The following is a 27872-nucleotide window of genomic DNA, read 5'->3' as shown; positions in this document are numbered from 1 at the left end:
TGATATGAAACCAAACAGTTATTTTGGCATTAAATATCGAAGAAATGTCTATTTACTAAAATTGCACATCTAACAATGACTACAGCTAACTGTTAAGCTACTATTATATGTAATTATTTATTTTTAACAGACCTATAAAGAATAACATAGAAGGTAACAAATTATATATCAAGATCACTTGAATCAAAAATATCACTGGGTTAACGGAGATATTCTGTGAAATATAAAAGTAACAAAATAAATAATATCTAATTCTAATAATAAAACATTTTAGAATTTGAAAAAAGGATTACAAAAGTCGATAAGAATTATTTTGTCAATACCACATATGTCACATTATTTTCTAATACAATGAATCGTAGGTAATTATAATTCTTACCAACTTTTGTAACATGTTACAATCTTATAAAACAATAACGTTACAAATAAACTAAAAGTGTATTAAATAACAGAACAAAGTGTTATAATAGCTCCTGTAACAGTGAATTCGGCAAGAATACTAATATTGTACTAACTAAAGTATACTTTACAATACATTTTATGTCAAGTTCTTGGCTCTCTGTGTCGGACAAGTGACAATCGTTAACCCTGGGGTCCACAACCACGACTTAAAGAGCGTGGAAGAGAGTTGTCGCTCTACGCTGTGTATTGCGCTGTCACGCTCACACCAAAACATAATTACTTCAAGACGTTACACTGTCTTCCTTTAAAGTCACTTGCCTAGGAAGATGATTAATTCACAAACGGTGCTTTCGTATTTACTACAAGTCAGGATTTAAACAAGTTATTTAATTAAAAGAATTAGGAGCGAGTTTTGTATACAATTGAATTAATTAAAGGAATAAGTTATTTTTTCTGATTGACAGTAGACTTGACAATATTTTTTTGGTGTATTTTACAGGAGGGAAAAATTTGGTCCAAATCGTTCATTCAGTTAAATAGTCACGAATATATATCTTAATGCGGTGTCATGGATCTAAGACTGTTAACACTTAAATTAAAGGAGATTGTGTTAAAACATCTAATAATATCTACAGGTTGTTAACCAAATATACAAACACTTATAAACTTTCTAAATATATTTGTATACGATCAAATCTTGTTTAAATTAGACAAATGAGACGAGATAAAATTATTGAAAACCTTTAAACTTAGATTTTTTTGTTTGTTTGTATTTGCATAACAATATTTTACGAAAAATAATTGTCAGCAGGAACGCTTCTGACCTTTTTCCTGTACCACGAAACATCGATAGTCAATCGGTAGTGATGAAACGGTTTGTCGCTAGGAAACGTCATGTAATTAAGTAGAGGTTAGGCTATCAATATTTTTGTCATCGTCTCATAAGCCATAATAATATAAAAAATATATTAGTTATAAAACAAACAACATATTTCAACTATTGACATTTGCATCTAAGACAACAACCTGTATATTTATAAAATCTTTATGATTATATTAAATCTATTAACAAACTATACATATATTATTTGTAACATATTAAATATATAATATTTAACTTAATATATTACTCTATCACAAATGTTTGTGACCGGCCTAAATAAATATGCTACCTACACAGAATGGAAGACGCTTTCGATTTTGTTGTTTCTCGCGCGTTCGTCGCACGATTATTATCTAAGTATATTATGCCAATAATATATAACTAAATATAATTATAACTTTAAATTAAAATTATATAATAAGAAATTATATTTCACTGAAACAAAAAATTTAAATCTATAAGTTTCTTGAACTTTAAAATAATGTTTTTTTTTAAGTTGCCTGGTTTACACTGAAATATAATTGTCCTTAGAATGAATATTATTTCCTAATTTCAGTAACTTCCTGTAGAAGCACCGGGGCTCTACACATAGTCAGAAACCAGAGAAAATAGTTAGACACAACACTAACAAACTAGAATAGACAGTAGACTAACAATGTATATAATTAACATATATTATAATAAATTTCTTTTCTTAGTGGCTTCATGTTATTTCTTTGTGCGCGGTCTGTCTAAATTTTCTCTGGTCTGTGGTCAATATATAAAAATGTATATCGCATAACAATAAGCTTAGAATGTACAATAGCATATCGTATACTTTAAATCAAATGTTTTTGTATTTACAAAACTTGAAAGATAATTTATTTTGAAATGTTTATGAAGTTAGGTGTTTTTTGGTTTCATCTAGATCTATTTAGGATTCTAATTAGACTGGGAAATAGTGTTTTAAGCTTAATTGCATAATTTATGCTAACAGATAGTGAAATTAAATCGTTTTGTTTCCTTGAAAAAGTGACATTTTTACAAGTTCAAATGTATAGAAGTGATAGTCACGTGATATATTAAATGAAGTGTCGATTTCATATTTTACAATTAATTGTACAATTAATTTAAATTAATTGTAAAATTACAAGTTATAGATACATTGTAAAAGTACAATTAATTTAAATTAATTTTACAATTAATTGTTATCGCTTGAAGAAATGTCACCTATCTATTCTATTGATCTATTTAACAGTATATGTATACTATAAAAATACATAATTACTCTCGTTGCCTTTTATTGAATTTTAATTAAGTATCTAAATAACCTTAATCTACAATTTTGAGGTAATAAACTCATTAATGTAGCTACGAATATGCGCAACTTGAGCAAAACGAAACGTAAATATTAATTTAGTGGCGTGACGTCAAGCCAAATTTAAATTCGTTTTATCCTACTGGCCAGCGACAATTAGTTTGAGTCAGTAATAACTAACTTAGTTTTAGTAAATATGCAAACTTGGCTTGACTGGTTAGTAGGCGATGACTTAAAACAGAATATGTGAATGAGCAATATTAGGACTTATGAGAAGACCTGTACGATGACCTCATGAAGGAAGATGTTAATAATTGCAGAAACGAGACGGCGCCGGCGAGATATATCGTGTACAACTGTACATCGGCGTTCCGTTTCCACAACACCATCATTTTAGGAGTTCAATATAAGCTGTTGAGAAATAAAAATAAAATGTCATTTATCACTGGATTTTAGTACTAACTTCAAGATGGCTGACATTTCTTTTTTTTAATTATAACTTGTTTATGACCAAGGTAATCCGCTCATAAGTCCACAAAAGTATTAATTCTTAAACATTATGGCATATTTCTGGTTTGAATACTACTATATCTATATACTAATTGAGCGTCGACTTATACTAAGTAAACTCAATAACATAATATATTTGGTTTAATTTCTACAAAAATAACGTAACAGCACCGTTATATCACTGTGGTACTTTCGATGTCAAGGTATGTTATGCGTAGTTGGAAGATGCAAGCAGATGTAAATTCGTATGATAATATGCAACTTATTTATTTCAGTTTTATTATATTTTAAATATAGTTCTGTGTCCGAAAATAATTGTTATTGTAAATTGTTTTATGGAAGCAAAATGAAGTAGGTTCAATTTTGTAATTGCTAAAGTTCCTTAGCAGACAAGCTGTCATATATCTATGGCTGTTGTACGTGTACCTATCATAATTGCAGAATAAATTATTACATTTCAGACAAAAGTATTACAGCCCGCCAAAGATGAGTCGTCTCGAATCCTGTCTGAACTTTGACATTTTTTATCTTGCTTGCATCTTTATATTGAGAAGAAATAAATATCAGAAAGACATTGTTGCTATGAAGAGGAACTTTTAAAGTAGATATTATTATATTATGATCTTTAACAATGCCTTTGGAGGCCTCCTATATTACAAAAACTAATATCTTATTATTTTCACTAATTACTTACCTAACATAAAGTAAAACTGTTTAATTTTGTAAATTATTTAAGATTCGCTAGAATATCTGAAAAACCAACTCTTGGTATTTCATAACTTTCATTTACAAAACTAATATATATAAATTGTTAGATTTTTCTATACAAAAATATTATATTTATATATTTTTCTAATATCTTTATAATCACTCTAGATAATATTTTGAGCCAACAAGTGATGTTAGATATTTTATATATTTAAATTACATAATTTAAATAGCTTAATATACATTTTCATCTTAAAAACATTCTTTAAGTTTTTTCTCTATAAAACGAACTATTTATTTTAAAACAACTGATATAATAGCCTACAAATAGATAAGTATATAATTTTAGATTATAAATTCTGTCTAGATTTTTTTAGCACCAAGATTTTATTACTATCCATAGTGCTAATTAGGTTTATAAGTATATATTATGCTCAGTTTAGCTACATACATACAAAAAATAAAATATAACATAAATTATAAAATTGACATTAGCTAAACAGAGGCGAAAGAAGTCACCATATTGTTTTAATATATAAAGCGTTACTTTTTAAACTAGACAAACAAAAATATATGTTTTTTTTTCTAATTATAAATATATAAGTTAATAAACAATAAAAAGATACTAATATATTATGTGTGTTTAGTGTTGAGCTGCTTTCGTTGTTAGTTGACCATGTAGATCGGCCACTCGGGGCACGCGGCCGGCGGCGGGATCGGGATGGGGGACCCGCCACCTACTGACACCACTTCCGGTATCTAGAAATAATAATAAAGATATTTTTAAATGGCTGTAGGATTGTGGATTTATAGCTTCACGATTTTCGGTTTTCGAAGAGCTAATTGATTCAGTCTTTTAAACGACTTCCGCAGCACGGAATTTAAACCTCGTGCCGCGGAGGTTTCAATAGTCACATGCACAATTTCAGACTTGAATAGGCGTTTCTGGATCACACTAAGCCGTGTCTTACACAGGGATCCAACCCGAGGCACGTCACCCACAGCGGGTTTGGCGTCGTGACTTCATGCAGTCCATTTTTTATTGTCACTATTGTCACTGTTTTAGAAATCGGGAAATTGATCATTTTTTTTGTCAAAGGTTTTAGTAATGGTATAAAAGTTGGTAACATACAAATCTATCCATAAAGTATGGCATTATGCCAATCTGTGGTTGAAACTGTAGATTGTTATCGAATAATCCAGTTCCTCTTCACTGGATGCCGTTGATCAATGTCTCGTGTGGTACGTAGGTACGAAGTTTACCGAGCACTCACCATAGTCCCAGGGTGGTGTGGGGGGTGATAGTAATGCGCGGGCGACACCGGCGGAGTGGGGTAGCCCCAGTAGACAAGTGGGGGCGGCGGCAGCGTGGGGCCCATCGCCGGGTAGTAGTACGTCAGGGGACCTGCCACAGACAACACGTCTTACTAAGCACCAACCGATACGTAAAACACCAATAATTCAGGAACTAGGGTTGGGCAACTAAAACTAAGGAAGGACGAAATGATTGGTTATTTCAGTTTATAATTAACACTAAATAATGTAACTAAGTCTACATAAATAAATATATAACTTGTATGTGCTAACATTGCCAATAAAACCATGTTTATCCCAGATAAGCGATCCAATGTTTCCCACGTGACAGCGATCGGAAAACAAAATACGAAAATAAGGTCAATTACTGTTCCGGTATTAAAGCCATGACGTAACCATCTGTAGATGCTATTAAATACTCTATACAATCTCGTACCATGTTTTTAATCTAAGAGACTGATATATTTCGTTCGTCATGCATGTTAGTGACATATTATGATGCATATGGAACTTTATGAAGTAAAACTGAGCTGTCTGTGCAACCTCGCGACGTGCAGAAACATTGTTAATTGACAACACAGAGTTAAAGTTTTCTTCACGTCGCGTCATAAATAAACAATATAATTTATCCCGTTATATTTTAGCCAATCATACCTATGAAGATTATTGAAGATACCCATACATGTATTATTGTGGTACTATGTTATACTAAAATGCTTAGCGAAGTACGAAGTTTACATTCGGAGAGATGAAGCTAAGCATTTTGTGCTGTGACGTCATACGATACGAATACAGACGTATACAATGTATGTCATGTTAGATTTACTGGGGGTATACGGCTAAACATAAAAGGCCGAATATTTAGAGGCCGAAAGCCGAATATTCTGCAAACAAAGCCAAAATGCTCTAATCAAAAATTACTAATAAGGCCGACGAATATCGTCTGACGAAAAGCCGGATACTCGTTAAACGAAAGCCGAATACCCGCAGATTCTTAAGTATGTAATTATTAAGAACAAGATGAACAACTCACCGGTATCTGAACGCATTAACATTCCACCAAAGCAGTGCGCACTTACACCAATACTCCGTAATGTTTGTTACACACGTCGTCGATCCGCCAACACCAAGCCAGTCTGCGGACTTCACCAAACTTATGCACGCCTATTAACCCTAGTACTTTTAGCACCACTAGTTTGTGACCTCAATTGGTAACTTAACTAAATACATAATATTATAAAACTTTAATTTAATTGTTGTTTCTCGTAAAAATCGTTTTAAAATTCAACTCGTACCAAATCACCAAAAACCCACACGCCTACTAACATACCTAAATATAAAAACAAGCTATTCTTACCGGATAAAAAAGAGTTTTCTCAGACAATTGAGGTCACAATAAAATGCGTAAAAATCAAGGAGTAAGATAGATTGTTTGACGTGAGCCCACAACATGACAGATACTTACGCTGCTCGTGTTAAGTACACAACCAACACGGCTACACCCTGGCCTACCTCTTAAGCACAAACATTCTTCTACGACACACTAAGCGTTGGAAGTCCCTCGGACATTATAACTCTGTCACCGTCCATGCATTTGTAAAGCTATTTAGAATTATGTTGTTGGGGCATAGAGGGCTCAGGCAACTTAAGAAAAAACTATATTTACATTTTTGACAAGTTTTAAATGGCCAAGAAGGTTGGATAGATCGGTGTTCTTTTTTAGAATTTTCGATAGTTTTTTTTTTAATTAACACATTGTCATGATATTGTTATGGTTTTAGAAAGTGACTTCCCATAGGAATAAAAAAATGTAAGTACTTTTCCTTGGTGATATTGAAATTGATGTTTTTTTTTCATAAACTGCTGAGTCACCGTTAAGAAGACTATGCCCGAGAATTAATATTATGACTGAAAGCCTGTGCTTGTGTACGTTACATATTGTTCCCATTTGTGTCCCATGGGTTTTTACAATGTCCGTTTCTCACTAAACATACAGGAACGTTAGAAGCAGTTAGGAGGGGCATGATTGTGCTATGTATCTATAACCTTGTGAAGGAAAAGTTATACTATAGGGAGATAAGAAGGGATAACTAAAATCGCAAGTGTTTGATGTGTGTATCAATATCTGTTAAATTGTGCAATCGCCTTTGGCTGAATGTCGATTACGCAAGTCAATCGTGTAATGAATTAAAAAATAAACCTGTCACTTTGACATGTGCAACAAGATGGCACGAACACTTTGTTTTATATGATGATTGTAACCTGCCCATAATTAATAACATTTGTTTAACATATATTTTAGAATACTTACCTATGCCTCTTATCCCGTTCACCCGAAAGTAGGTTAGTAATACATATAGGACGATACTGTACTGTAGCGGCGACAGAGTAAGCGATCGAGTGTTAGTGTATACCCTTCCTTCACAAGTACCTCTTGCTCTACGACGAAGCCTCGATAAACCTGGACTATGAAGCTGATTTCTCTCTTATATCTTTCACAATACGACTTAAAATAGCTTGGCTAATAATAAATGCGTTTTATTCTGGATACTAGTGCGCAATATAAATGTAGACATTAAATGTAATATTAATTAGTATGTACCCAGAATAAGACATGCATTGCAAGATAGAAAAATCAGTTCCATTCCAAACCAGAACTTAGAGAAAGTACGGAAAGAGACAATAGCACAACCACAAACCAAAGAAACTCGCAATTATCATCTAACATGGAAATTAACCTTTTATTTCTAAACGCAATACACTTTAAGTAACTAAAATTATAATAAAAACCATAATGATACTAACAAGATGAGACATAAAACTCTGTAAAACGGAAAACTTAGTTCTAAAACCACATTCTATGGTTTTTCGGCTTTTGAGCGTATCGATAATTGTGTATAGTTAAATAATAAAAACTGTAACCGAAACGCTTTGGCAGTTCATATTGTGACCCGAGACGCCTTATATAAAACAGAAAATATCTGAAATCCTCACACCACGTCCTCCAGTCAATACACAAATAAATATATTTTAATAAAATTTAGTGCAATCATAAAAATCGATAAATCAACACAAAATCAATTTTTAATTAAATATTCCAATGTTTTTTTTACCAAATCACCAAAAAAGTGCACTAAAAGATATCAAAATACATATAATAATAAAAATATTTAAATAACTCGAGACAAAAGTAAAGCATAGAATCTTGAAGGTAGCAAGAGAAATGGAAGCTGTGATTAAAGACTGCGTGTATGACTGGAGGAGACAGTACCCTTACCGACATGACTTAAAACATGATAATCCTCAAACTACAGTTATGAAGCACAATGCATAAGAACAGCTTAAAGAAATGCTTCGTCACTTCAGCGAATTAGTAACTTACGAATGCTGCAAGTCTGTGTCAACCCATATTGAACCAGTACCAAATGTACCAACAAGTTACAACCGAGGTACATCATCTTATGAAACAGTAACATACGTTTCGTTCTACATTTGTATCCGGTCGCGATGTGCTTTGGAAAAGAAGCTTAATTAAATTGATTATCGGATTGTACGCGAGCCATGCAACCCTTTTCCGTCACAATAAGCGGTACATGCTACCTGGGTATCTTTACGACATTTAGTTAATTGTTCTCAAGACATAGTATTGTGTGCAACACTTACCGGTAAACTGATGGGTTTCATGCACTTTTTCCATAACACAACTCGACGGATACACCATAATACAACAGTTTTTTTTATATATATAACCATTAATAAACACAATATTGCATTGTAATAAAGACTTATTTGTAACTCTAGCAAGAGAAAGGAAGACATGTCTTGTTTAGAATAGATTTTTTTCATAGTATTTAGTCTTGCTTTAATATTGCTAAAGTTACAAGTATTAATAAAATTTAGAAATGACAGAACAAAGATTAGCCATTACACCGTGTACTGTGACTAAAGCCCCATACCTATAATTGTGATTATTGAGACAATGGCGGCACCATATAAAATGACGTTAACTTTAAATTTATATTTTTCCATTATACAAGTCACCCGGTTTGAACTACACTCCCGAATCAACAACGATATGATTTTTAAAATCAATATTTTTTCGTCCCATTGTTGGGAAAGTAGATAAGTTACATTCATATATTATGAAACGTGGTCGTGCCATTCTGACGCACATGTTTTAATACATTTTCTGTAACTTATGTACTTTTTTACGTTCGGGAATATAGTCCAAAATTATAGCAGTAAATTATAATTGTAATGTAGACTACACTATGTGGTGTGAGGTACAGACAATGATGTTAAGCTATGTGGTATAACCGGGTTATTTCGTGATAGTCAATGGGTCAGTCGGATATTAAGGGATAGTGGGATATTGGTCACCAGGATATTTATGGGATACAGGATAGTGCGGCCGTCAGTAAAAGTATTTAAAACGGTGAATTTAAGTTTTAGCTTCATTTTTACTCGAATAAAGAGAAATGTTTTTGTATATTGATTATAAAACGATTTGTTTATAAATATATTTTTTACTAAATAATTTCCGAGTACATGTTTTTTTCTAAAATTCATGATTTTAATTGATAACAATAAAAAAGTTGACGTGTTAATACATAAAACGATTTCTCCGTAGTTTCGAAACGATTCAACTTTAAAAATTAACTGTATAAAACATATTTAATCAAAAAAATGATTTAATTAAAACAAAGCCGAAAAAACGTGGAAAAAAATCAATTCATTTTGCATAATAAAGTGCGACGAACAAAATGTCTAAACGCTAAAATATAAAAAGTGTATACTAAGCACAAACCGAGAACACGCGTGTTGTACTAAAAACAAAAAAAAAGGCTAACTTTAATAAAACTTACTAAAAAATGTCTTTTAGTTCATGTACTGTATGACATTTAAAACTCCAAAATGGATTCCAGAATGGCCACCTGTCAAAGTAAGGCTGAGAAAGGGGGATGGCACTCTACATATCGTAATATGCTGTCTCCCTTCCGCGACTGCAACAGTCTTACTGTGAGATGATCGCTCTCAGAGATGTTTAGCAAGTTTTTAAGGTCCAGTAGAATCACTTCATCGATAAAAGTCTATGTTGTATAGAGAAATGAAGTTATTTTATTGGCTCTTAAAATATGTGCTAAGAAGCATCGATTCAAAGAACTGTGATTTAAAAGTATTGCTTTTTATGTAACACTTTTTGATTTAATTTTTATACCAAAAATTTGGTAAAAGATTTAAATAATATTCCCTTTTTTAAACCATTATTTAGTTCTTTGAATATATATATATATTTTTTTTTTGTAACAGTACATAAACTTTGCGACTAAGTACCTAATGTTTTCTCAGACTTCATTTCAGCCTTAAAGAAATTGGCAAAACATTGTCTTTTTTATGGAATGTTTAATATTAAAAATCACAACGACATCTAATCACACGATAGGGGTTGCCACTTCAATATTTGCTTTAAAAGCGATATTAACGGATAATTAGTTTTAGAATTGTGATTTAAAAATTCTCGAGGACAAAATCATCAAAGAAATAAAACATAATATCGGTCATTTAATTAAAAAATAACTATTTTTTTTTTACTAGAAAGAGTATTTATGTATATATATTTAGTATAGCAACCCCGCCTTAAACTTAGATTTACTTCATACAACTACTTGTCATTGATAAACAACCTCTGGTTCACTTACATATAACCACAGACCAAATAAAAAGTATAGACAGAGCCTGACTTCCTCAGTTAAAAGGAAGATTGTTTCTTTCTGATTAATAGTGTTTAAACAGATCTTGAACAGATTTTAAACACTGCTTCTGTGTATGGAAATAACACAATTAGTTAATCAGGCTAAGTAGATAAAAAAAAATAACTTCGCCATACAAGATTGTCATAAGCTAATCACTTGTATGGCAAACCAATCTTTTTTTCTTGATTAACTATTGCTTCTTTGAGTACGCAGTTTATTTGCATGTACAGAAATGCTGTTTAAAATATCATCAGAGATGTTCAAATACGTTGAATACCTATTAAAAAGTAAAACGAAATCATTTTTCAATAAAACCGTCTAAAAGTTCATTGGTCTGTGTCGATAACATTAAAAAATATGAAAATGAGAGTTCAACAATATTTAAAGTCAAGTTATAAATTCAACAAGTATTTTAAGTACTAAACTAATGTATATCGAGCTGCTAATAACTGCCATCATAGATTTACTTACGATTTTATTAAATTCATTTTCTAACCTAAAAATATCGTTAACGAAGGCACTATGCTTGAGCTTATTGTCGAAATGTCATAATGTTTACCCTGTTTTTCGCCGAGTTAGCGATTTTAATAGGATTGTTGGATCAAATAACGTTGGCTTGTTGGCGTAATTTGCCAATATTGGTCCAATTGGCGTATTGAGTGTATAATAAATCCAATTTGATGTAAATTGTTGGCTGTGGTTGGGCCAATATTTGCAGGATTGGTAACGTTTGAAAAGTTTGATTATTTTCTTTTAAATAAAGTCATTTGACGTCAATGTTGCCGTTAGTAAAATTTCGATTATCCTGAAAGGGATTTTGAGTTTTAAGTTCCAAAGTTTGTGACTTAAGTTCTTTTTGTTTCAAACTCAAGTAAACTCATTTTACAGTTAAGACTTATTTAACTTAATTAAGAAATGTTAAGTTAACCGTTTCCCCTCAGGTACGCTTAGTTTTAACGAGTTAATTCTTTATTGTACTCCGTGACGTACTAATAAGTTAGTAGTTAGTTTAACGTCAGCAATTTAACTAAACAGTTGTTATAGCGCGCCAAGTTTTCAAAACTTTAATATACTATTTCAAGACACGATCATTAATAAAATATTTCGGATCTACTAAGAGAACCTTCTTAAATTACTTTTAAAAGTAAGATTAAGGCGACAAAGCCAAGGTCGGCATTTAGACCCCTGGGTAATATGGGTATGTAGAGAACATTGACAGTGGGAATGGTGACGTCATCGAGCCGGGCAGAGCGGCTGACAGCGCGGTACTGTAGCCCGCCGGCAGCGCGGTCGGTAAAGCAGTCGGCAATGTGTTATACGTTGATAACATAGGACTCGTGTTCGCGTACGAAAATATAGGAGCCGATGCCCCGTAAGAAAATACCGGTAACGATAGCGCAGGCGCCATTTGTGGCGGTAATGTATATTGCCTTTTAGCCGGCGTAGCTTCAGTCTGTTGAAACGCGCGTTCATAAGATCTCTTTGTCGGTAAAACAGTTTGCTGAGGAATCATTTGGGGGATTTGGTACTGAGGGGGTTGGGACCTGACGGCCGCGTAGGTAGGCATCATGGGGACTAGGGGAGGCCGGAGCGAGGCCAGGAGGAGGTTCTCGTGTTGCCTGGCGAGCAGGCTCTGGTGCGCGATGTGTTGCGCGAGCAGGCGCGGGGCGGGCGCGGCGGGGGGGACCAACGTACCGGGGGACAGCACCTTGGGGGACGTGGCCGGGGTCACGCCGCCGGTTAGCACTAGGTTCATGTCGTCGCCTGAGCACTGGAACACCTGTACACCAAACATTCGTATCGGGATTTGGGCGAGGAGAATTGGTGGATCGAGTACTAAAGGCTCCAATTACCTTGTGTAAAAATAAAACTGAAATGCCTAATTGTTGAATCTCTTAAATTTAAAAATAGCGTTGTTGAAAAAATACTAAAACAAGACAGTTTATGTATGTCTGGAACACACCCAGTTTACTGGTCCGTTGGCAGGACTAATCCTACTAGAATAAAACCTTATTAGACAGAAAACAGATATAAGTTGCTGTACCTCAATATACCGCTGCTTCTTGCCGAAGGTCATGTAGCGGTGGTGCTTGTGTTGCGCGCAGAGGAAGGCGCTCGCCTCGCTGTCCATCTGGATGAAGGCCTCGCCGCTCGGGTGACCCTGCGCAGGGATTGTATTACAAGATTTTTTTGAAGAAGTAGGTTAGGTATAAAGATAATATTAATCCATTAACAATACCAATATTGCAGAAGACAAAGATATTTTGAATTATTTTAGAATTGATCAGTTATGTAAGCTTTGAAACGTTACACGATATGTTATCTCTACATTTCATTTAAGACTTAGGCGACATTTTGTCATCCGAGATTGAAAGTACATATTGTTCTAATGTAATGTTATAATATGTAACGTACCTGAGCATTATATACCATGTGGACTCCCTGCACCACTATGTTCTTGGCGAATTCGTCCAGGAATGTCAGTATGTGCTCCACCTGCAGAGAATATGATACATGTACTAGACTAATTTCGAAAACGAAGAGCCAAGAGGAAAATTATCAAAGTCATGATACAAAGTAATCATGATTACTTTGTATCATGACTGGACTGGCCTCCTGGGCTGGCCTTGCAATTCATTGCGTTGCGGCCAGTCCAGAAACTGTCTTCAACCGAAACCTTTATTTTCAGATTTTATCCAACTACTTTATTTGGCCCCGATTCTAAAAAGCCCCGTTTTTTGATACGACTGAGTTTTCGAGCACACAAAAAACCTAATCTGTCAAACCTGAGAGTTATTAAGTCATCATCTCTGGTAGACAACATACGGTTTCGTTCACAAATAGGCACAGCCTCGGGCCTCCCCTTAACTCCCATATGATAACCCGGAGATTTAATTCATACCTAATTAATCTTACAATATGTTCCAGTGAAACTCACCTGTGCCTCATAAGGCAAGCCCCTCAGCCGCACACAGTCTTTAGCGGTCCCCGAGGTGATGACATGTTGTGGCACCAGCGCCACCGGCAGCAGACCCTCAGCGGGCGCCGGCGCCGCCGATGGAGTGCTGGACTGGGAGGTGCGTGTCTCCAGCGAGCGGTTCAGTACCTGGGTTCAAGAACAACTGGTTATTAGGGATTAAGGTCTTTATAAAACAAAAGTAGTGGCCCGCGATTTCATCCGGCTGTGAAGTGCGAAGGTAGATAAATAAATATACTTAGGTACAATATGTCTTACTAACACGTGATACCCAACATTTTGACTTGTTCAGTCTAACTGTGCAGGCAAATCGTATTTATATAGTCAAAAGACAGATTTTACTATACGACTACTATAAATCCCTACTTAATATTATAAATGCGAAAGTAACTCTGTCTGTCTGTTACGCTTTCACGTCTTAACCACTGAACTGATTTTAATGAAATTTGGTACAGTGATAGAGTTGACCTTGGGAAAGAACATAGGATAGTTTTTATACCGGACTTTTGAAGAGTTCTCTTGGAAACGCGATATAACCGAAGCCGAAGCCGCGGGCGAAAAGCTAGTAATATTATAAACGCGAAAGTTTGTAGGTATGGAGGTTTGGGTGTTTGTTTCTCTTTCACGCAAAAACCACGGAACGAATTTAAACGAAACTTGGTACACAGATAGTTTATAACCAGGATTAACATGCAGGATAGTTTTCATCCCGTTTTCATGTTCCCGTGGGATCATTTTCGATTAGTAGCGAGCGGGCACGCGGGGAACAACTAGTAGTTTAATAAAGATTTTTCATTATACCTGTGTAAAAATATTTTTGTAACAACAATAGGTATAAGATTTTTATGCTTATTATTATAAAAAATCCCTTTTCATGCAATAATCATATTTATAAATATTATCCACGTATCATGCTGAATTATCAATTAAAGTGAAACGTGGCGTGAAAAATTACAAATGACTTATTTTCATGATGACAATGCAAATACTGATTTGTAATTTTAATATCTACATAAACTTAAATAATAAGTTTGTCTTTCTGTATGTCAGCAAAAAAAAATGGTGTCAAATTGTGCTAGCGCGCGATAATTAAATTTTATGTTTTAAATTCGTCGATTTTGTTTCGATAAATCAATTTAGTACAAGAAATTTTGTTTTATTTCTTTAATTTAGTAAATCATACAATTTAAAGATTAAGTAAAATTCAAAGTAAATAGTATTGCTATGTTACATAAAATACCCATTATTTTGATTTTCTTATAATATTTGTTATTTCTGTATGTAATTGTGTACGTTTCTTTCTGATTCTGGTTTTTATAAAACATTATATGTAAGCTATAGTGCAAGGTAATAGACACCCTTGTGAGCCTATCACTGCGTTTAAAAGTAACATAAGAGGGGTGTAGGAGAGATGCCACTCTACGCCACTGTGACGCTTGCACAACCATACAAATATTACTGACATGGTTATAAACGCCAGCGATTTTTGTCCTCGCGGAAAGGTAAAAACGCGGTTTGCAGCTCTATTTAAAATACATCTTAAACATATCCTTACATAGCCTTAAGCAAAATTGAGGCTAAAAAAAAGATTTTCTATTTCTAAAACTGAAAAAGCACCAAACTAAAACCATCTAAACTAAATTTAATAAGTGTGTTTATGCCTCAAAGGACGAGAATGGCCGATTGTGTAGCGGAGCAATAAAAATGGCGATTAAAGAGAAATACACGTGTTGTTGCGACGACCTTGTGCTGTGCGTAGGAAATCGCTGCGTGTCGAGATTCGCGAACGGAACATACGAATGTAGGAGGAAGTGGCACGCGGGCTGCAAGCCTGTTGCCAAGCATGTTATTGCTAACTATTTAATTCATTTTTAAAAGAGTAACTTATGGCGTTTCTCGGCCATATTATAATATTTTGAAGGTTGTGAGATTTAAGGCGATAACTTTATAACTGATTCGTATGTGTATTTTTTTGCAGACGTCATCAGACAACGACAACAGCTTTTTATTTTGGGGGCTGCATGTTGTAAGGCGGTGCAAAACACTTCCATCTATATTTCTATGTTCTATGAATATCACTTACCAATCTCTTCCAGAGCCGGCTAGTACAGAAAAATATGAGTTAAAGTTGAGATAATCGAGTATAAATCAAGAATAACTGTAGACTAATATAAAAACAGAAGTTGAATAACACAAACATATATTTCAAAAAACTTGACATTAATTGGTTGACTGGCCTGTTCGTCAGCAGGTAGCAAGTTGGTTGCAGGTTTCGGACAAAAATAATCAAATCGCTTGGTCGACAAATAAACTTGTGGTAGGTACCCTCAAATTTAATTGTCACTAACCAAAAGAAAACATTTTGGGTATTTCATCTTAAGAAGTCGAAAAAATATTACTACATTAATTACAAATACGAGTTTGTTTATACAAAATCTAAGAAACATTCAAATGACATTGACTGCTGCGGGAATCCTTGAAAACGTCATCGTTTACCGGCAATCAGTTAAAATTGTTGCGTTTAACATAAACCTACAATTTATAACTGTTTGTTATTCACTACAATAGATCGCTAAGACTTAGTAATGGGTAAATATTTTTATAGACGGAACGACGGACAACGTTCCCATATATTATGTATTGTGTGAATAATTATTTATCAGTGCAGGTACAGTGGCGGGTGCTTGGTGGGTTTGCGTTTGATGAGGCGAGATGTCGTGGCGGTCAGGGGGGACACGTAGTGGTGGATAGGAGACCTGGATGTTTTTTTTTAAATACGGCTCTCGTACTCAGAAATTTTATTCTTGTACTATTACTTTTATTCTTCATAGAGAGTTTAAAGTGATGACCTATACCACTCCTGTATCCATGCAGTTATTCAGAAAATGGGAGGGAGGGGTAAACCACAATAACCCACCAGTCAGTGTCGTCTAAATATGACGCTCGAAAGATCAAAAATGCTCATAGTAGTCAATCATGCTTTAGCGTATGGGCTTAATAGATTCTTCTTGAGTCTTCTTGACTGGTGTCCTCAGTGAAACCTATTGCATCTAAGATACCCATTTATTCCTTGCGTGAGAAAGTATAATACGTAAGAACTCATGTAAGGCGACCTCAACACGATAACTTGGGAATGTGTAAGGGGATATGAGGTTTCCTATAGCCTCTGTAGGTCAAGACACAAGGTGTTTTAATAAACATCTAACATGTCAAATTAGTCACTTGCGGCTTTTAGAGAGGTAAGTAGAGGAGTTGGAAGACCTTTGCCCAGGCGTGGGTCATTCTGGGCGTAAGAGAAGAAAAACAATCCGCTGTGATGTAGCCGATCTCGTAGCAAAATCGCAATTGAATAATTAAAACTATTATTCTTGACTTAAAAAGTAAATTTAAGTATACCTTCTTATATCAAGCATTAATGATCATCATTAAAATTTTCCTTTAAAAATAAAACTTAACACTTAACATTAACCTAAAACAGCGAAATGAAAACCTAACCTCAAAGCAAGCTTACATAACGCAAACTAAGTAGTGCATTAAAAATGGCGGGCGATTGTTACAATCGTTCAATATTCCACGGTAGGTAACACTCAATACCAGCCTGTAGGCCAGATAACATTATATTTCCTCACTGCATAACCTGACCTGATTAAGATTCTTTTTTCTGACAGCTGATTACTTTGCCCAGGAAGGAAATTTAAAGTCGGTCAAAAATGTGACTGAATAAAACCTCCTTTAATAAAATTTTACATGAGTTAGTATCTGACAAGCAGGACCCTACAGATATGTTTTCCTTTTAGTTTTAGATTTCTAGTCGTGACTGACGAGACTTAAAATGTTTGGTGTTTTTTCCCTCACCTTATCAAATTTTCTACACCCCGGTTAGGCTACCAATATTTGTGATGTTTTAGAGGGTGATCTTGAGTCTTCTAAAACGATATTTAAATTTTGTTAATTTGAAAAAAAAACACGACTTATTAGTGTTATATCCAACTTAAGCCGTGGAGTAAAGTTAATCTAATAGTGTTGGATTAACTTAACCCCATGGCTTAAGTTAACCCATGTTTATTAATAAGACGTTTGGACACTTGTTTCTCGTAACTTTTTAATCAGCTTAATAACCTGTCAAAAGTTTCTTTCCAGAACGGGCAGTGTAAAAAATCTTCTAAAATTTCCGGAGTTTCCTCTATCGATCAGTTAAGTGACTATCTATTGGTTAAAATTACAGCAGTCTTTGTTTCAATGTAGCGGGGTCAAATGTTATCAGACTATCGGTCATAGCATATGTTTGAAGGCGCTTCCTAGACGCTGTGCCCTTTCTCATTATCAAATGATATTTATAGCTTAGATATGAGAAATAATGTTACATTTTTATGTAATGGTGTTCAAACACTTATGGGAATTGTTATGTAATCTTTATAAGTATAGTTGTAAGTTTAGAACCTGTTCTTTTCATTAAAACCATTAGTGTAATAAGTAAAAAAATACTAGAAGACTAGTAGTTTGCTTATGGAGGTTTCCGAAGAGATTACCGTGGCCCCAGTACACAAAGAGTAAAAGAAGAAACATGGATGAGCGTTAGTCAGTATAAGACTGGCACTCGCTTCTGCTAAATCCAAAACGGGAGGTGTCTTTTGATCTTCCATCCGAAAAGAATGAATTCAATCATCAAAAAGGAATTTTTAAACATCATCCACAAACAAAACCTAACTCTAACACGGTTAGGTATTTTTAAACTTCTTTCTTCTGTTTGAAAAGCGACTCCCGCAGTAAGGAATTTAATCCTTGTCCACTCCGTAACCCAAACACAGCTAACATTCAAGTGTCAGAAACTTACCTGTTGTACTTCAGCAGTAGTAGACCGGAAGAGCTCGATGTACCTCGCGCCGATGGACTTGCGATGTCTGGACAAGGCTTTTGGGGCATCCTCCTCCTTGGAGAAGAGCACGAAGGCGTCTCCCGTGGCCCTGCCGTCCGCGCGCCGGACGAACAGCACGCCCTCCGCCCCGTCCAATACCAGGACCGGGTTCTCGCCCGTCGAGAAGAAATCCAACTGCAAATGAGGATGGTTTAGAGGAAATTTTGGGAGAAGAGAGACTAGACTTAATTGGTTTGTCTGATGGTTCAGTGACGCTAAACCTTTATTCAGGGTAGTCCCTGACTGGTCTACTGGAGATTGTGGTCATGGTTTTCATGGATAAATGTTTATGTAATTTGTAGTAAAAAACATCTGTTACTGGTTGTCTAAAAACGTACGTTTTGAGTAGTTTCAGTTATCATACCACAAGCTTTGCTTATTTTTATTAGTTGTAAGATAAATGGCGGCCGGGGAGGTGGTGGGATCTTGACTTAAAATATGTTTTTATTTTGAGCCTTAGCTTAGCTTTTTAGTTTGAACGTACTATATTCGCATTTAGCTACTGTGTAGGTAGGTAATGTATTACCTGATTTTATCTAATTTACATAATTTTAAACAGATTACGCTTGATTTTCTCGCTTAAAATATTTTTAAGTCTGATTGTTACTAATATAATCATCAGATAAGTATTTATTGCACTGTCATTTTAAAATCTAATCTCAATTTCAAATTTATTGAATAAAGCAAAATGTTCTAAATGCTTTTCTTTAGACACTTGATTTACTCTTTGATATTGCTTGCTTAAAAAATATAGAAGTCTTGTGACTTTTAACCGAACTATGATTTATAGCCGCGTGCGTGCAACTGCCCTTAACCTCAAAATTATGTAGTTTTATTATATCAGAGGTTAACATACATTACGTTGGCTGTAACATCTGTTATTTTTACCTAATCTCAGTAACCTAATCAAGAGGTTAGGGGCATCGTAATAGTAGATAGGCCGTTAATTTGACGCCTTGCGATTGGCTGATAACTTATAGCCGCTAAAATGACGCCGTGCGATTGGTCGACAACTTGCAGCCGCTAAAATACCGCTTTTGGATTGGTTGATTAATATGACGTAGTATTTTGTTTACAAGTGATAGTAGAAATCAATTGGTCCTTAGAGTCGATAACTTTGTTGGCCTCAGCTATGAATGGATTATTCCGTTTTACTGGATTTCTCAAGTTTATATCAAGTGCAGTTTAATAAATGTATAATCTTGAGTTGCTTTACGACCGTTTATTGAAACCTCATACAGATGTACAATGAGACATTTAAGAATCACTAACAATCGACAAGCGTTTGAGTTTTCAAGCAAAAGTTACTGTTTTATAACAAGTATACACAAATGTTTGAATATTTATGTCGTTTCTACTATATAAATAGCTTCTGCTAGTCAAATTTAAGTGTCATTGGGCTTTAAAATCATTCGATTTATTGCTTTCTTGAAAAGGACCAAACCCCAGTCCTTTCGGTCTCTAAACAAAAAAATACTCACAACTTGCTGTGGCGTAGCATCGTATGGTAGTCCTCTCATCCGCACGATAACCTGCGCCCCGCGAGACAGGAACGCGGCCGCCTCGCAAGTGGCGCCCCCTGCGACTGACAGGAAGTCCTCGCCACTGGCACGGTACACCTAGGACAAGTGTCAACTTTAATATATGGACAAAATAATATATTTTTGTTCTTTCTTGTAAACAAGTACTTATAATAATAAAATTACATAGAAAGTATGGACAAAAGGCGAGCTTAACCCAAGCATGGGATTTCTTCTAGTTAGTAATTCTTGTCCTTGTACCAGATAAGTTTTACGATAGTAAAATCTATGTATAAAAAATGTGAACAGACTTGTGATACACACTTTTAATGCATGTACACGCTTTTTATATTAAACTTTTCGATTATGACGGCTGTCAACTTTCTAAAACATTGTAGAAATACCTTTTTTCTTGTAATAATAATAGCTTGCGACACGAAAGTTTTTCCAAAATATGTAATTATAGACCCCGTTTGTACTTAGAGCGATTTAGTTTAAAAACGTTAGAAAGGAAATCATATCTTGTACTTCAGCAGTTATCCGGGTATCGGTAACCTAAAATAATTATCACTTTGGCCTTGTTTTATTTTTCATCATATTTCGTAATATTTTGACGCTTAGATACTTTTTAGTGTTATATATTTTAGTGAAATAGTTTTAAAGAAACTTCTTTACGATGAAATATGAAAAAAGAAAAACATTAACTGGCTATTTATAGATCGTGTATTTTTAAAGGGCATACATTTATCTAGATACTTTATCTGATATCTACATTGATCTAAGGGTCTCATCACCGCCACATTAGTTTCCGTTAAATTATTTGACAGATTTAACATAACCATTTCCTTTTCACATTGAACTCTACAAATGTATGGAAAAACGATGTTTACTGGGGCAGCAAGTGTTTTTTTTTCTTCATGTATTTTACATTATTTAGTGAAATTCATCTATATATTTCTTTGGTTTCCTTCTTCATTCGAAAAACAATGGTATTTTACGCAGCAGGATCGTAATATCTGCCAGTATACACCAGTCTCTATTATAGTACATAGCCAAGTCTTGTAACATTGTACAATAATAAACATTTATTATTATTGCTTTTTTTGAAGTGAAAACTTCTTTACTGGCGTTGTATACTTTTTTTCTAATGAGTAAAATCTGTTAAACTCGCGTGACCTGATCGAAAAATCGTAAGACGAAAACTTTAGCACTATACTGCATCGATAGTGAAATAAATAAGTATTGTATTTTAAAACATAAGTCATAGTAATTTAATAGTGCTAATTGAAGGAATTCGAGTATATTATACCCTACATTACTATCCCAAAATATCAAAATTTCATAATCATTTCGTAACAAGTGTTCACATCTGCCGACACTCCAGGAGTGCAACTCATCGTTTTTTTTCTTACCTCGATGTACCGCGATCCTATATGATGCTTATGTCGCTTGAGCGCCATGTCTCTGTGCTCCTGAGACACGAACCGCACCAGCGCCTCGCCGTTACGTCTACCTTGAGGCGACAGGCACAGGGCTACGCCACCCCTGACACATACAAACAAAATATTACGAAACTAAACAAAACATAGAAAAATTCAAAAAATATATTTTAATATATATATTGTGGGTATTCCTTCTTTATTAAATGATGTAACGGTTTACTCACGCGTATTTATCGGGGTAGCCCGCGATCCCGCCGCGTCTGCTCATGATTAAGGACTCCGGTTGGGTCCGAAACTAGTCGGGCTACCCCGATAAATACGCGTGAGTAAACCGTTACATCATTTAATAATGAATCAGTCTCACGATAGTTATTATAAAAGTATTCCTTCTTATTTTATTAATAAGTGGTGGACGGTTTTTTTTTTATGGAATGTGAATGAATATTGTAACTAGGTATAATGTTTAAAGATATGTTTAAGTTGACGTGTGTTTGGAGAAAACTATTAAAAAAATAGTGAACTTGGCTTGACACACTACCGTCTAGATAAATATATGATAAATGATGTCGAATCAAAGGAGGGTACCTATCCAGTAATAAATATACCATAGCTACCTTGGAAATGATTTGTTTCATATGGAATTGTCTCATAAAAAAATGGTTTGCTTAAGAGTATTAACAGATTCAAATCTTTTTTGTTATCAAAGGTCAAAAATATTTGTAAATTAATAATGATGTTACAATACAGTTGGTGCAAGGCTGTCTTCTACAAGCGCTGCAAGACTCAACCGTTTATTTATTTACGACTTAACGCTTTAACAATATTCTAAAACAAAGTTACTAAATTCTATAGTTATTTAATGAACTTACTTTGCAACATTGAGCCCTCGGAAGAATTTAGCGATGTCTTGATCCGATGACTGCCACGGCAGCCCCCGAGCGCGGACTATACAGTTACCGTCTATTTCATCGTCTTTTGAGCTGAAACAATACAAACAAACAATTGATAAGGTATTCAATACACAGAAATATTACTTACTTATCACTTAGTACTGCCGTGAAATCCTACTAAGGTTAAAGCGAGAAACTTTTGTATGCATGGATGTTTGTTCCTCTTTTGCTCGAAATCCACTGAGCGGATTTAGATGGAACTTAGTCCACGGATAGATTATAACCTGGATTAACACATGGGATTGTTTTTATCTATGTTCCTGTGGCCGTGAGATCATTTCAGATAAGTTGCTAAGCTAATAAGTTAGTAAATAAGCTAGTTTGTAATATATGAATTACACTAAAAACAATCCAAAGCCTTAGAGTTAAGCTACTACACCCAAGGCCCAACCTTGGATGGACAACATAAGTCATCGAGTTTACGAAGTTAGCAACAACACAATTTTAAGAACAATGGGTTACAAAAGCAATAATTCTGAGCAGTTTGCATGACGCTCGTAGCTTTGACCAGAATGCATCGTAAAATGTTCCACTTAGTCCTATTTAATGTGATATGATTATTATAGTTACGTCATTACGCTTAAGTTTTTGTACATCGATACGAGGATAGGCATCCCGTTCTTAGATTATTATAAAAGAATCAAAAACGTTGGCTTTAGATCGATTTTCTTCAATTTCATTAAGTTTTTATGTCCTTCCTTTCTTTCATATTCTAGATTTCATAGTTCGGTTTTAATTACTTTTTTTTATTTGGGGATGAAATAGTACATACTTCCAACCAAATGTTGAATAGCGTTTATTATATGTGCATCAATACCGTTAGCTCTCGATCGAGCAAAAGTTCCAAATCTGGCCACTGCATGAATAAGCGCTAGTGTCGAGTTTCGACACACTATATATGGAAGATAATATAATAAGTCTTAAGCTCGTTAAGTCAAAAAAAAAGAACATTTTCCATAAATACAAATAAAATAATAAGCGTCAGTCAACCAGTAACCATTCCTAAATACGATCGGAATATTTATTTCGCTATCAGCGATGCACTTGACCTAGCCCCGGGATCAAGTCAACGCGAAAACACTCTTATCTGGAACAACATCTCGTTCAAAGTAAAGACGGCTTTAAATGAAAGAGGTTGGCAAGTAAAAAGTTTTTGACTAAACAGTCTGAACAATGAATTATTGGGTTATGTAATAGGTTTCTAACCTTCATGGTCGAAGCCAAAATGGATGCAATATAGGTACTTATTGGTACCTTAGTTGTTGCTCGCGAGCCCGTTCGCTACAAATCGAAATTGATCCTACGGCGACGTAAGATCCGGAGAAAAACTATACATTGCTTTAGTCCTGGTTATAAACTATCTGTGTACCAAGTTTCGTCTATATCCCATCAGGGATTTTTGCGTGAAAGAGCTTGGCTACCAGTCTAACCAGATGCAGCTAAGTACCAGTGTTTAACAAGGAGCGACTGTAGATCTAACCTCCTCAACCCAGTTATCTGGGCAACACGATACCCCTTAGTCAGACTGGTTATCAAACTATTCAGCTTCTGACTACCCGTAACGAAAGTCAAACATGGGTAAAAATCCGGGACCCACGATTTAACGTGCTTCTGAAACACGCAGGAACTCGTTATGACATAGATGGTCACCCTTCCACTGACCGGCCGTATCAAGCGCAAACTGTGATCGATCAACTTTTGCAGTTGTTTAACCACGAGCTCATTTGGCTCTTCGTCTCAATCATGTGGAATTCCTTACAGATATTTTCTGCCCTGGATATATTTCTTTCCAAACACCGTTTGCGAAGTGTTATCATTACTTCATTATCATCTAATGTTTTTATTATTTATCACGGCGCCTTGTAAACATGTCGATAGGCAGTAGCTAGGCATAATTGACGTATTATTAATTAGTATCATTTGCTCTTTATCATATTTTTTGGGCCTTGAGGCTAGATTGTTTATCTTACGTTTTTGAACTAACCTACATTTCAGGAATAAATTATCAAAAAAGAAATCATGGAATGAAATGCTATATAAATTTCTGTACACATTGCAAAATAACACCAATTAAATAACTATGGCTTTATAAATTGATGACATATTTACTATAGAAATTGACATAAAAATGAACTTGATAATGGAGCTAAACTAACAACGCCATTATTCAAATTTGCAAAGTGACTTGAAGTTTCTACTCCAAATACTACAGTACCTAGCCTGAATAAAATAAAGCAGTATCACGTCCAGAACAGAAAAGAACCTCAGTGCTTAGTGACAAACCAGTACAATCACACAACTGTCATTTATTATAATAATATAAGAAATACGCGTGCGAACGATCCCAGGCAGACAATGTCCATTATAAAAAGGATATGAATCAAAACATTTTGAACAATGAAGTACGTACGACAGACCATAAGATTCACCATGTCACAAAGGGTATTCATCATGTATGGTCATTTCTTATTGAGTAGATTCCTGCAGATCTTGGTCATCAGATGAACCTGAAATGGCCCGACAATTCTGCACCGATTCACGTGTGAACTTCAATTGTTTTCAGTCGCATATCGTTAAGCAAACACGATCAAATGTGATATGTGTAGGTATAGGTAAATATTTAGATCAACTTCGAAATGGGAGAAATTATATGTAGACGATAGATGGACATCTACAGATGGGAATTGGAAATTCTCTGGAAGTTTACAGGTTTACAGGAAGTTTACAGGTTTACAACGCTTACAAGAAATTTTACGCAGTTGATGGCTTTATTCATTATATTGAAGGAAAAGAATAAGGGCCTAGTATAACATTTCTTGCGATATCCGTTTCGGATCAATAATACTGCATAAAGGAGAAACAGTGAAATGTTCAATGTTGTTACGAACACATGAGAAATTGAAATTGGTAGTGAATAAGTTCTTATCTCGACTGACGCATTCCGTATTGTTCTAGCTTCAATACTTTTTGTTGGCAAGTTTAGTTTAATGTCATACGAGTAGGAAAGGTTTTTTATTACTTCTTCTACTTCTAAGCTTGCTGTGAAGATGTCAGTTTTGGCTAATGGCTGAAGTAGATGCCTCCTATATGCATACTATCTATACATATAAACTTTGAGTGTATGGTTGTAACATTGAAATAGCTGGTTTTGAATACATGCATGTATTATACGGTACATACGACTAAAATACTTTTTATTTTAATTTTTGTTTGCCTGTTTGTTCCGACTGGGACGTTGGGTGACAAAGAATATGTAGGTATACTATTTTTTTTTTCTCAAACACCAACAAATTGAAGACCGTAACCATCGTTACTTAACCTTGATATTTATGTTCTCTAATGAAGACAACAGAAATAGATTATCTGTAAAAATCTAACCATCTAGCTACGATGGTTCATGAGCTACTGTCTAGTGACGGACGGACAAACGGAGTGGCGATTTTAGCTTTTGGATACGGAATACCAAAATATATAATTATTACTATTTTTACCGATAATACCAAGTTACAATCTACACCGTACATTTCAAACAATAATTTTAATTATTTGACGTACGGCAATAGAAGATATAAAACAGCTTGCCTCAGCTCTTCAGCTAGTCACAACCGTCATTACGTTTAAAGAGCAGTGACATAGTGTACTCATACAAATGTTTACGTTAGCTACGTTCCTTCTTAGAAATGTAGACATCAACTGTCTAACGTGATGACTAATGTGTCAAAACTAACGGAATTATGGGAGCATGTGGTATTGTCATCGTGAATTTAGCCCTTTACACTGAATAAATTAGGTAAGCAGATAATTAAATATAATTATAAAATCATTAATTAACTAGAAGGTTTACCACACAAGTCGTTTCATGGAGATCAAAGTTAGGAAGACTGTTTTAAGCATTATTTAAGTGTATAAGTGTTATTGGAAAAACATTACCAAATTTTATAAGATTTAAGAAGCATCTAGTAGTTAAGTATTTAGTTATAAACCTTTTATCTAATAAGTATACAAACTATGATAGTACCGTTGGCACTTTACAGGCCTACTGCCTTCTTAAAGCATTACTCCAGCCAGTATGAAAGAGATGCCACTCTACACCACATATTGCGCTGTTTCACTTCCCCAACCGTCTTAACATTAAGACGTGCTTGACCCTCTGATTATAAATCAATACAAAATATTTTACACTGACTAAACCAGCTGTGAAACGTCTCAACTTCACAAGTGACTTTTTTTTCAACCCCCCAACACTTTACACCATGTGTTAATTAGGAAAACAAAAGAGGAACACTTTTGAATGTGTCTGGCGACCATTTTTTGCTGACCCTAAGGGTCCTTCGATGTATTTCGATGAATATACATATAGCTACTTATAAAAAAGTCAAAAATGAACGAATAGAAAACAATGGGACGTTATGATTTTAAAATGAAGTGTTAACTATTTGCAATGCTTTCCGTCGATTGCTTGTCTATCAAAATATAAAATTTGCAGAGCAATCGTGGAAGTTATACCCTGGTACTACGATTTAATCTATCGCACTGAATTTACTGAAGCAAGACAAGTAATTCCGCGTTTCAGAAAACCTACTACCGATTACGTTTTAAGGTAATATTATTTGCAGTTAGTGTAAGCGTGACAGCATTACACGGTATATAGCGGCATCTCTCTTTCACACCGGCTTTAATATAACTTAAGGACGTGGCGGTATACCTAAAGAACAACGAACAATAGGACTCTTTAATCCTTTAGTTTATCACCCAAAACAAGATAAGATGTTAGAACCACAATGTAGGTATCTAACTATGTACCAATATATGGATGTTTGTTCCTCTTTCACGCAAAAACCACTGAATGGATTTAGACGAAACTTGGTACACAGATAGTTTATAATACGAATTGCCACATAGAATAGTTTAAATCCCGATTTTATGTTCCCGTGGCATCATTTTCGCGGGCAACAGTAAGTAATAAATTAGTGAGGTAATTTGCAGTTTTAAGTGGGGTTACTGCTAGTAATAAATAAATGAAGTAATTAGCAGTGGCAAATGAAGAAATGAAGGCGTAAGGTATGCATAGCATTAGTGCTCACTTAGCCCAATGCATGCTGAGCACACAAAAGCAATTGTTGACAATTTCCAATACGCAACGAGTTTGTTTGACGTGGCGAAACATGAATCAAGGACAGAGCACATTTCAGCGAATGATA

At 34.7% G+C, this 27872-nt stretch overlaps 1 protein-coding gene across 2 annotated transcripts in view; it reads right to left on the bottom strand.

Moving 5' to 3' along the window:
• Window positions 1–3065: 3065 nt before the first annotated feature.
• The window catches only part of LOC113494280 (RNA-binding protein fusilli), a 99785-nt gene continuing 74978 nt past the window's right edge, over window positions 3066–27872 (bottom strand). Inside the window, exons 4-13 of one of the 2 annotated variants that reach the window (XM_026872551.1) lie at window positions 22591–22701; window positions 21692–21824; window positions 20241–20378; window positions 18679–18894; window positions 13806–13973; window positions 13283–13363; window positions 12912–13028; window positions 12563–12647; window positions 5075–5205; window positions 3066–4559 (exon numbers count right to left, since the gene is read on the bottom strand). In XM_026872551.1, coding sequence (XP_026728352.1) covers window positions 4467–4559; window positions 5075–5205; window positions 12563–12647; window positions 12912–13028; window positions 13283–13363; window positions 13806–13973; window positions 18679–18894; window positions 20241–20378; window positions 21692–21824; window positions 22591–22701 — 1273 coding nt within the window. In that variant the 3' untranslated portion in view covers window positions 3066–4466. Of the gene's footprint in view, window positions 4560–5074; window positions 5206–7828; window positions 12648–12911; window positions 13029–13282; window positions 13364–13805; window positions 13974–18678; window positions 18895–20240; window positions 20379–21691; window positions 21825–22590; window positions 22702–27872 lie in introns of those variants that run through there. The other variant, XM_026872552.1, reaches the window with a different exon arrangement.

This window comes from Trichoplusia ni, chromosome 5, assembly GCF_003590095.1.
Source record: "Trichoplusia ni isolate ovarian cell line Hi5 chromosome 5, tn1, whole genome shotgun sequence".
Taxonomy (NCBI): domain Eukaryota; kingdom Metazoa; phylum Arthropoda; class Insecta; order Lepidoptera; family Noctuidae; genus Trichoplusia; species Trichoplusia ni.
Note: the sequence above shows the minus strand (reverse complement) of the source record. Positions and strands in the feature narration are given on the sequence as shown.